Source organism: Bubalus kerabau, chromosome 8 (genome assembly GCF_029407905.1).
Source record: "Bubalus kerabau isolate K-KA32 ecotype Philippines breed swamp buffalo chromosome 8, PCC_UOA_SB_1v2, whole genome shotgun sequence".
NCBI classification, from domain to species: domain Eukaryota; kingdom Metazoa; phylum Chordata; class Mammalia; order Artiodactyla; family Bovidae; genus Bubalus; species Bubalus kerabau.
In genome coordinates, this window is record NC_073631.1 from 116,272,924 (window position 1) to 116,284,373 (window position 11,450).

Below are 11,450 nucleotides of genomic sequence, written 5' to 3' on the forward strand. Positions count from 1 at the left end.
GTGGCCTAAGTATTCGAGCGACTTTGTCTAGACCTAATTCCTATTGCCTCCCAAAGGCTCCATCTCCAGATGCCATCGTACTGGGGGTCAGGAATTCAATATACAAATTTGGGGAACAGTTTAGTCTACAGCAGTCACAGTCCCTGCTCTCGAGTTCATTTTGATACATAGCTTGGAACAATCTGTATACAGTTAATTCTTCAACAAATCATTCCCAGCCCTGGCTCTCCCAACAAGGTTTTCTTATTTGCCATCTCACTGTGAGCTGTGAACTGAGCAGGACAGAGATATAGGGGAGTGGGTGGGGATGGTGGGACTAGTTCACCAAGAGCCCTTGCAAGTGGATGGTAGGTCCTAGACTTCCTGTTAGCCTAAACCTCTTCCACCTTCACAAGGCTCAGGCTTCTCCAAGGGAGGTCTGGCATTGTCAGCTTCAATTTTTAATTCCCTTTTATTTAAAAATAATCAAACTAGGTCAGAGAAAATTTAGGAAGAGGCACGCCATAAAATCAAAGACAAGAAGATCAGACCTGGCCTCGTGTTTTACAGTTCAAAATGTTCCAGAGCATGCTGAGATTAAAGGCTTGCGTGGGGGAACAGAAAACAACCATGAGTAAATAAATCAGGATCTTCAAAGACTTATTTATAGCCTATCCACAGCCAGGTAAGTGCAAGTCTGCGGTGGGGACCCGGGGCCAAGCTTCCAACACACCAGATGAGCTTGGTGGGGTGGGGTTCCAGGAACTGCCTACAGCATCGTTGTGTCCTTTGTTAGGAGCAGGCTGGGAGTTATGACAAATGACTTAGGTACTGGGCAAATGCTTGTCCTTGGCAAGCAGCATGAGCTTCGACTCAGCCGGGCAGATGGCAGCCTTCTTGGGAGAGTGTGGTTCCTCACTGCCCAGCCCCAGGGAGCGGTCCCGGGACCAGGGGAGAGAGGAGGACCAGCAGAGACTAGGCCAGGAGTGCATGGCAGGAGTGGAGCCTCTGCTGAGCTTTTTAATTTTTCTTTTTTAAAGTAGTTTGGGTTTGCTAAAGAAATAGCCTTGACCTTTTGGCAAGAGGAGTCCTTGGGGCTGAAAACAGTAGGCTTTTACATGATCCCAGCAGACAGAGGGAAATGAATGATCCCAGCATAGGTTGATCTTTGGGTTAAAAAGAGACCAGAGTCTCCCAGATCTGGAGGGGGAGGGGCCCTAGACCAGTACTGTTCAGAAGAAGTTTCTGTGATGATGACATGTTGTACATCTGTGCCCCCCAATGCCATGGCTACCAGCTATGTGTGGTTGTGGAGAACTTAACTGTAGCTGGTGGGGTGGAGGACCTCAGAAAACATGAATTTTCCATTTTACTTGATTTTAGTTAATTTCAATGTAAAGAGCCACATGTGGCTATTGGACAGTACAGCCCTAGGAATAATGCTCCTATTGAGAAGAAGTAGAAATGTTTTCTCTTGTCCCCATCTCTCACCCCAGTCTAAAAAGAGCTTTCTTTTGTTGTTAGAAATAGCGGATAGATTCTGTTCTGGGGCTAACTTCTGGCCTTAACCATGTAAGCTGGGGGACCTTGGGCAAGTCACCTAGGAGCTCACCTAGGTGCTCCAAGTCACCTAGGAGCATGTAGTATGGGTTCCTGGTACACAGCACTCAGTCAATAAATGATTGCTGTTGTCATTTAAAAAATGACCCCCATGTCTGGCTACTTGCCCGGCATTTGTAGAAATGGAAGTCATACCATGGAAAGAGAAGAAAACATTTTCCCCAAACAGAGCTCAGTTGCCATAGAAATTAGCTGGTATCAAGCAGGCTGCAAGCTTAGGGGTCGAATGGATGTCCTAGGTCACATCTTGGGTTTTAATTTCAAGGAAAAAGAACATGGGAGCAGATGAGAACTTGTGTCCAGAGCCCCACAGCACCATCCAGGTCTCGCAGTGCCTCCTGGCCTTTGGAGCCATGGCTGGGGCTGTAACTTGCCTGCAGTCCCTCACCCCTTACACATCACATCAGCACGCCTGCTGGCCGTGGCCCGCCCCGCCCCCACCAGGTGTAATTGGCAGACGTGCATTCATTCATTCAGCAGACACTGACTGAGGGTCTATGATATGCTGGGCTCTTGGGATACAGAGACGTTGAGAACACAGTCCCTGCCCTTTGAAGCCTGTGACCTGGTGGGAAAACCAAACTGAGCTAAGTCCCCTTGGAGAGGGAGGCTAGGGATCTCCGTTCAATCTGGGGAGATGGGATGAGCTGATGGAGGCCGGTGGCATGGTCACTGAACTGAGTGCAGAAGCACTGGGGCTGCAGCCCAGAGCTGGGGGAGCCAGAGGATGACCAGGCTAACCTCTGTGAGGGAGAACACGTGTCCAGGGGAGTCAGGGGGATCACCGGTCCAGCCAGTGTGCCCCGAAGGTGGGGGAGGGAGGGAATATAGGGCCTTGGGCAGGACTCAACTGAGCTGGACACGCCTCTACCCAGACGGGGCTCACGGGCCAGCTGTTCTTGGCTGTGAGCAGCCTGGGCCTTTTTTTTTAGGGTCCAGAGTCCAGCTGTCACATGAGCCTCGCGGAGTGGTGGGGATCTCCATGCCAGCCCCTGGCCCTGCCTGGACGGAGAAGCGTGACTGAGTTTGCAGAATACTTCCTCGCTGCCATTCTATTGTGCTCACGACAGCACATGCCAACGGCAGCAGGAGATGTGTGCGGGGGTGTATGTGTATGAAACCAGAGACGTGAAGTGAGTCAGCAGAAATCACACACACAGGCAGGGCCGAGGAAGGAGGCTTCCTGGAGCCCTGGGCATTCCACTGAGAGCAACGAGTTTTAGGTGGTGGTGTCTGCCTCCCCGACCCCCTGGCTGTGTTCCTTCCCTTTCTATGTTAGTGTAGCTTACCCGGAAATATGGCACAGCTGCTAAAAATAAGGGTGACGTCCTCGGGTATATTATTTTGCTTTTGAGGAATCTGGTCGTTTCCTAAGTGTTCCCATTTCTCCTGTAGCCTGTGGGAGAGATGAAAGCTGGTCGCTCTGACTGGTGACGTTTGCAACCAAAGAGAGCTGGGTGGTGTGGCTGTTCATGAACCAAGTCCATGGGCCAGGTGGGGTGTGGGTGTGGGTTATCGTCAGTGGTTAGAGGGTCCTTTTGTCAATGCCATGGGAGAGCTACACTTGGCCCTGGAGTAAACATCTACCTTGGTGGCTTAACGTCTTTGGCTTTCCCAGAATTCCTCCCCCACCCCACCACTGACTTATTTGAAATACCAATCTCCTTGGGATGTCTCCTCTGGGGAGCTCCACAAATCTCAGTGAGGGGCTACTGGACCAGCGTGGATGGGGTGGGTCTGTCAGAGGCTGAGAGTGACCCAAGGGGGGACCTGCTGGGATGAACTGGTCCATGGGGCGAGCTGTGAAAGCTGGTGTTGGAGTGAGGGATTGGTTTTACTCCCAGATGGACCCCCCACCTGGAATTCATTTCCCAGGCCCTAGAAGGGACCTTGGGTGCCTGCAGGGCTGCGGGGGGCACCTCCTGAGGCTGGGGGGTTCATGCCTCCCAGAAGCCTTCATCAGGGATAACGCCACCCCAACAGCCATATCCACTGTCTGTTGTAAGGAGCCCTGCCTGGGCCTTCCGGAATCCTAGCAGTATTTTCCACCCGGCAGCTGCAGAGGGCCAGGGCAGAAAGGGCCAACTAATATTCCTCTGCGTGCGTGCATGCACGCATGCTAAGTCGCTTCAGTCTTGTCTGACTCTTTGTGTCCACCGCCTCCCCCACCCCCCGCCAGGCTCCTCTGTCCATGGGATTCTCCAGGCAAGAATATACTGGAGTGAGTTGCCTTGTCCTCCTCCAGGGGATCTTCCTGACCCAGGGTAAAGAACCAGACGGGGTTCTTTACCGCTAGTGCCACCTGGGAAGCCCAGAATGTTCCTCTAGCACTTTAAATTTAAAAAATCATTTTCCTTCTCCAGCCTCAGTTTCTTCATCTGTAAAATGTAAATTTGGAGGTATTTTCCCCTTTGGGATGAGATTATTCCTTCCGATCCTGGTCAGCACAGTTTCTGTTTCTCCGCTGAGGGACCAGGGTGATGCCATGGAGAGGGAGCTGGGCCTGCCTTTCCACCTGGACTCTGCCACATGGAGCAGTGGGGAAGGGGGGACGGGGAGAGGCGGGGAAGTGGGGACAGGGAGAGGCAGGGGTGGGGTGTTGGCAGAGCCACTCTGTGTTTCAATTTTATTTTATTTTCCCATCTATGAAATGGGATAATAACACTTGTATAGGTCAGCCAGCACTGGTTATTGGAAGGCTCCCGCGAGATAATACATGGGAAAGGGCTTTGTAATGAGAGAAGTAATGTCTAGGTAAGGTGTATTATTAAGTGACATTTGGAAGCTGGAATTCAGCCCAGCTCTGTCCACAACAGCTGCCTCCCCCGGGTGTTACAAGTGACTCTTGCATGGGTTGTCTTTAGCTTGACTGTAATGGGCTCCTTTGTGGGAAGGATGGGATGGTAGGGGAATAAGTATCTCTTCTATTCCACCCAGTCATCTAGTCATCCTGATGGCATAACCTGATGGTAGACTGGGCTCTGTCTCCCACCCATGAAGCCCCTGCTCAGAAAGGTTCCCCGGGGGTGGGGGTGGGGCAGCTTCCTGCGTTCACACCTTTCTCTCTTTTGCAAGGAAAGGCTTTGTCCCTCCAGCGCCCCCAGACCCGGCTTCTCAGGCGCTGGGGCCAGTCTGTGGGCCTGACTAGGGTAGCTCGGCTTCCCTGGTGGCTCAGACGGCAAAGAATCCACCTGCACTGCGGGAGACCCCGGTTCAATCCCTGGGTGGGGGAAGACCCCCTGGAGAAGGGAATGGCAACCCACTCCAGTATTCTTGCCTGGAGAAGCTCCATGGATGGAGGAGCCTGGCAGGTTACAGTCCATGGATGGGGTCGCAAAGAGTCGGACACGACTGAGCGACCAAGCATAGCACAGCCGTAGGATGAGGGAGGCGAGGCTGTGGCTCTAACTGCTGAATCGCGGGGCCTCAGGGAATCCTGAACCGGGAATGGCTGGGACAAGGGGACCTGGGGCGATCCGCCCGCCTAGGCGTCCTGACAGCCCCTACCCCCGGTCCCCCGCCTGGTTCCTTGTCTTGCCCCGGGCGGGAGCCGCGCTCGCAGCCCCCCTCGGTGCTCCAGCCAGGCTGTGGGCGAGTTAGACCTCCCAGCCTCACGGGGCTGCTGTGCGGCTGCGGAGACGTTGGCGGCTGCGGCGCTGCGAAGGAGCGGCGGGCTGCGGGGAGGCGGCGCCTCGCGAGTCCCGGGCCGGGTCCGGGGCGGAGGCCGCGGAGGGAGGTTACCGTATTTACCCAGGCCGGTGCCGGACCCCTGGGGGCGGGTCACTGCGGGCGCGCTACCGTATTTTCCTGGAGCCGCGCAGACCCTTTCCGGGAGTGGCGAGCGCCGCGACTTAATTACGTATTTATCCGGGGTGGCGTGGTTCCCTCCCCCCCCCCCCCCCAGCGTTGCGGGAGCGGGGTGGGTTGCACGAATTCCCTAAGGGAGCCAGGGCTTGCAGCGGAATGGGGTGGGTTGCTGCAGCAGAGTGGGAGGCCTACATATTTTCGTGGGGGTGGGGTTGCGACGCAGAGTTTACCATATTTCTTCAGGATCTCGCTCTGGCCCGAGGAGCTGGCAAGGTTGTGTGCGGGGGTTCGGGTGGGTGGGGTCAGCTCTTCCGATTCACGCCGCGATCTGATAAGAAGAGCGGTGTTGGAGGCTGGCCGTCTTTCTTGGGGTGAGGCAGAAGGGGCCCCCGGAGGCTTTGCGGAGAGTTACCGTATTTGCCTTGAGCAGCGCAGACTCGAGGAAAGAGCCACTGCTGGAGGCCGGAGGACCTGGGGCGCCGCCTGGGCTGTGAGTGCGGGATGGGATGGAGGAACTTGCCGCCAGAGAGACTGGGGACCGTGGCCTGAGACCCTCTCGGCGGGCGGGGCCCTCGGCCAGGGGTGTAGCTGGGGGAGTGGGGAGGCGGCTCAGAGGCAAGGCCAGGCTGAGATTGGCCCAAGGGGACAGAGATGATCTGTCTTTGCAAACATCCGTGCAGCTGCCTGGGGAAAGAGTTGGGGGTGGGGTCTGTTGCAAGTAGTCCTTGTCCCCATCCCCGGGGTGAGTGGTGTTCCACCGGGGGCCTGAGGGTAGGGGGAGACAGAGGGGGTGCCTCTGGGACCCCACTCTGCTGGTAGGTCCACTGAGGCGGTGGTAAGCAGGGAGATCTGCAAGTGTGGAGAAGGCCTGCATGGAGGTCCAGGTGAAGGGCCAGGAGGCTTCCCTGATAGGGGCGGGGGATAGCATGGGGAGAGGTCAGTTCGACCCCTTGAAGCAGGCCTCAGTGCTCTGCAGAAGCTGGAGCCCAGGATTTAGGGAGGCGTGAGGGTGTTGGCCACAGACAGCGCCCCACAAATGCAGTGGTCCTTTGGGTCCTGATGACCTGTGGTGGCCAGGAGAGTGGTGGTCTTCTGTGTGTGTGTTTTGAGGGGCACTTAGCTGGTGAGCAGCTAGTACATTGAGAAGAACTTTTGACAATGAGGAAATTTACAGTCTAGTCCCGGTTCACCTTGCTGGGCGACCTTGGGCAAGTAAGTCGACCTCACTGAGTCTTGGTTTCCCCATCTATAAACTGGGGTTCAATAAGCCTGCCCCTTCCTCGGGGCTGTTGTGGGCAACAATTTAAGAGGGACACAGTGCTCTGGGAAAGAGGATCCTTAGGAGAAGCAGTGTGAAGGAGATGGAACTGAACTTGGGGGTGTTTGTTGAGCTGAGAGTGTTCCTCAGCCTTGGGCCAGGCTTTCCTGGGGGGATGCCAAGAGGAATCAAGCTGAGACCCGCCCCCTGCGAGCTTACACTGTGGTTCAGTGACTTGCAAACCTTTTACAGGCATGCCTCATTTTGATAAACAAAGAGCTGCTGCCTTTAATGTTTAACTGAGGTTACTTTCAAGTTTACAGGGCTTTTGTTTTGTTTCTTCTTTTAAGCTTTGCAAAAATATCTTTAAACCACTGTTGACCCCACCCTTCCCTCCAGATTGGGGATGTCTGTCCCTCCCCTCCTCCTTGAGACTCTGGTTGGAGGGATAAGGCGCACCCGGGTTCAGGACAACTTATAAGACTGGAAGCCCCTGAGTATTACTCATCAGCATTTATTCCATGCCTTGTGTGGTAGGCACAGCATTTGATGTGGGTCATAAAAGGAAGCAGGTCTGTCCTTAAGATGCTCACAGATTAGGGAGACAGAGGTGGCATGACCGACCCGTGTGCTGTGTGATGCATGAGGGTCACAGGGTTGGGCCACGTGGCTCAAAAGAAGCTGGAGGGGTCAAGGAAGGCTTCTAGCAGGAGGTGTCATTTGAGAAAGGCCTGAAGGAGGGGTAGGATGTGATTAAGGGGTAGAGAAGAAAGAAGGACTTTACAGCAGGGAGACACTGGCTCGAACAGGATTGGGGAGTGATGGGCACTGAGGCTGGGGGCTGGCCGACCCTCGGGTGCCCTCTGACTCCTCTCTCTGCTTCTGCCTCCTCAGGGGCCGGTGATTGCAGCCGGACGTGCCCATGACCGAGCTGGCATCCTCCGGGGGCGGGTCCCCTACGGGGGACGGGGAGGAGGGCCTGGGGGACGATCGAGGCCTGGTCATCCACCACCCGGCGGAGGAGCAGCCGCACCGCTGCCCGCTGTGTGGCCAGACCTTCGCCCAGCAGCCCAGCCTGGTGCGGCACCAGAAGGCGCACGCCGGGGCGGGCCGCGCAGCCGCCTTCGTGTGCCCGGAGTGCGGCAAGGCCTTCAGCGTCAAGCACAACCTAGAGGTGCATCAGCGCACCCACACGGGCGAGCGGCCCTTCCCCTGCCCCGAGTGCGGGCGCTGCTTCAGCCTCAAGCAGAACCTGCTCACGCACCAGCGCATCCACAGCGGCGAGAAGCCGCACCAGTGCGCGCAGTGCGGCCGCTGCTTCCGCGAGCCGCGCTTCCTGCTCAACCACCAGCGCACCCACGCGCGCATGCCCGCGCCGCACCCGCGCCGCCCCGGCGTCTTCGGGGAGCGCAGGCCCTACTTTTGCGCCCGCTGTGGCAAGAGCTTCGCGCGCGAGGGCTCTCTCAAGACCCACCAGCGCAGCCACGGCCACGGGCCCGAGGGTCAGGCGGCCCATTTAGGCCGCGTGCTCTGATACCACAGAACCTGCTGCCGCCGCCGACTGTTTCCCGCCCCAGAGCCGCATCTGTGACCCCTGGAGATGCCGCTGGGCTGGGGCCCCCTCTCTGGATGGGATCCTGGGAGACCGTGAGGGCTGGCTTGGGGTGGGGGGCTCTCAAAAGGAGTGGGCCGCTGCCGGGCTTGGGCCGCCGCCTTCCTCTCATCCTCCAGGACCCTCCGGGTGGCTGCACCCGGCTGCTTTGGGCCCCAGTGTTGGTTTTCCTCCACAGGCACACCCAGCTTAGAGCAGGTGAGACCTAGCGTTGGCCAGAGCCCTCTCGGTCTTGTTGGGGGGTCACGTGGGGAGGGTGGGGCAGACAGGGCTTCTAGGTGTAGGACTCTTCTTACTAGATCCTCGTTCCCTCAATGCCAGAATTGAAAGCCACCCGGAGAGGACACTCTCCGCAATCCTCAGGCCTCCCCCAGCCCCAAGGTCTCCTGGCACAAGTGCTTCCTACTTAGTGCCTTTGAGAAGTCATTTCACTTCATGACACAGTTTGCTTATCTACAAGTAGGGGCTAAAGATGAGGAGGGCCTCCTCCTCCCGGGAATGTTGTGAGGACTGTTAAGTTTAGCAGATAAGAGGAGGTGATATCATTAATTGAGTGCCCCAGTGTGCCAAGCCGTGTGCTGAGTAGGGTCCTTGGGAGGAGCACAGCCCTGTCCCTGGGGTGCTCATACAGGGTGATTCCGGCTACTGTAGGGGACAGACTGAAAGTGTTCTGGGGGGTGGGGAGGTGACTGGCGACACCCAGGGCAATTTGATGGTTTGAGCTGGGTCCTGGGGACTCATAGGGAACATAGAACCTTCCATAGAGTGTGGAAGGTTTCTAAGGTGGGTGTCTGAACTTGGAGGCTTATATTTGCCCTACAAAGGATTTGTGGCAGGGAGAGGGGACACCAAAATATTTAATGGAAAGAGCCCAGTGAGCACAAGTGCAGTTCAAGGACAACTAGAGGCATGGAGGAGAGATGGAAGTAGGACCCGGGTCCTGGGGTCGTCTGGGCAAGGGAATTGAGGTCCCCTGAGCGGCTTGGCCAAAGTCATGCAGTGAGAAAGGGGCGAGCCATGACCTGTCCCCAGGCCTCAGATTCCAAGCTGATGCTTGGGTTTCTCCACCATGTGGTCAACAAGGAAAGTGAGGCTCCCCAGGCTGGCCCTGAGTCACATATAGGAGTTAGTAGTGCCGCAGTGCAAGCCTGGACCTCATTTTGAATTCTGGACCCCAAGACCCTGTATCTCTCCTGTACCATCATTAAGAGATGCTACTACAGGTGGGAAAAATGTGGCTTTGAGAAAGCGGGACCATGTAGTAGGAGGATGGGCAGGGGCGTTGGTGGGAGATATGGGTGTCTGCAGGGGACGTGGCCTCCTGGGTGGTGGGTTGGGAGGAAGGCAGCTGGGGGCTGGGAGAGGACCTGCCTCCACAGGGCCCTTGCTCCACACCCAGGCTGGTGCTCAGTGCTGGAGACCCGTCTCTGCCCCTCCTCCTTTCCTTAGAGCCATGTGGCTTCTCGGGGATCAGTTGTCCTCTGCCTGCCGCCCGTAGGTGGCTGTTGCAATGTGGACTAGTGCTTAGTGGTGGAGATTAAGAGATTAAGTCGGGACCCAGGACATCTGGAACCAAGTCACCAAGTACCCTGAACCCACGATGTCTCATTGGTAAATGGGATTATAATCCTGGGGGTGCTTGGTAGGGGCTAAGAGGATGCAAAATTCTGAACTGGGTGCAGGGGGCCCATGACTGCTCCCTCCTAGCACTGGCTGAGTGGGGGCCAGGTGGGGGCTGGGCGGGGCTGTGTTCCACCCCAGACCTGACTCTGGTCTCTTTGTCTTTATGCACAGATGTGGAGTGGTCAGGAGCTCTGGGCAGTGTGCAGGGCACCTCTGACACAGAGACTTGGAATGGGGCCCTGGGCCTGCGCGCCAGCATGAGGACATGTCCCCTAAGAAGACCTACCTCGGGAGGTGAAGGCAGAGGGTCCGATGGAGCCTGGAATTGGAGACAGACTTTGTGCCTTGGCGGAAAATCTCCCCGGGATTGCTGGGAGTTACAGCCAGAGAAGAGGTGGTCCTGGCTGCCCAGCCTCTCCTGTGGTAGCAGCGATGGTGCGTGTGTGGGGAACCCACTTCTGTGCTCCTGCCTGGCCCACCAGAGACAGGAAGGCAGCTGCTGGGGAGGACGCAGTGAGTGGAAGCAGACACCCGGCTCCAGAGGCAAGACCAGCCCCCCAGGGATGAACACGTCTGCAGGCTTCCCTCTCCTTTCAGGGCAGTGGTTTCTTCACACTTTTGGGCTCACGAAGCCCTCTGGCAAGATGGCAAAGGTTACGAACCTTCTCCCCAGGAGGACGCACACACTCACGGGGACGCAGAATCTACGAGGGATTCCAGGAGCTCCGGGACTCCAGGCTGAGATCCCCGGGCCCTGGGGCTAGCCTGCCGCTCCTTCCTGAGCTGACACAGAGTCCTGGGTCAGGATCTTTGTTCAAGCCACATTTCGTTTCCCCCATTTCCAGGCCCATCGACCTTCCTTCCCTTTTCAGGAATAAAGAATTCTGAGGAGGGGCCTTGAATAGTCATTCTGTTCTCCCACAGCCCACAGTCGGCGCATCAGGAGCCCCAGTTCCCTTCCCCAGCCGTTGTCATCATTGGGAAGCTTGGGGGGCGCTGCTCTGCTCTCCTCTGGTTTGGGGTTCCTTGTTCTGGCTTCCTGAGTGCTGGCATGATGCAGAAAGGGCGAGGAGGGAGGCTGGGGAGTAAGTGGCACCTCCCTGCTGGTGGCCGTGAGCTCCAGGCAGGGAGAGAGGCTGGCAGACAAGCTTCTGTGTGTCCACAGGGCACAGAGGAACAAGAGGAGGGCGAGGCTGGGGCCAGCTGCAGGGCGAGGGCTCCTCCAGGCTTCACACCTGGCCTGGAGCTCCCTGGCCTCCCCAGAGTGGACCACCTCTCAGAAAAGAGGGGACCGACTATGGCTGGGCTGGGGTTTTGGGGACAACCAGACTTTGTAAGGTGGGTTATAGGGAGTGAAACCCTTGGGGGTGGGAGAGGCCTTTAGTTAAGACATGCAGGTCAAATCCCAGGGATGTGAGTGTCGGGGCGCTTGGGAGTTGTGTTGAGGTGGGGGGTGGGGTTCCCAGGGCTGAGCTGGGGTTCAGTCAGGGTTGCTGGGGGGCTCCCATGGGTCTCCAGTGCAGTTTGCACATGGGTTCTTACCGACCACCT

General features: G+C 56.9%; 1 protein-coding gene across 1 annotated transcript; it reads left to right on the plus strand.

Annotated features, from left to right (window-relative positions):
* The first annotated feature begins 5,721 nt into the window (after nucleotides 1-5,721).
* Nucleotides 5,722-10,792, plus strand: LOC129658757 (zinc finger and SCAN domain-containing protein 2). Its single transcript, XM_055589597.1, has 4 exons — nucleotides 5,722-5,896; nucleotides 7,559-8,474; nucleotides 9,726-9,887; nucleotides 10,071-10,792. The coding sequence occupies exon 2, from the start codon at nucleotides 7,587-7,589 to the stop codon at nucleotides 8,196-8,198; it is 612 nt and encodes a 203-aa protein (XP_055445572.1). The 5' UTR covers nucleotides 5,722-5,896; nucleotides 7,559-7,586; the 3' UTR covers nucleotides 8,199-8,474; nucleotides 9,726-9,887; nucleotides 10,071-10,792.
* Nucleotides 10,793-11,450: the final 658 nt, after the last annotated feature.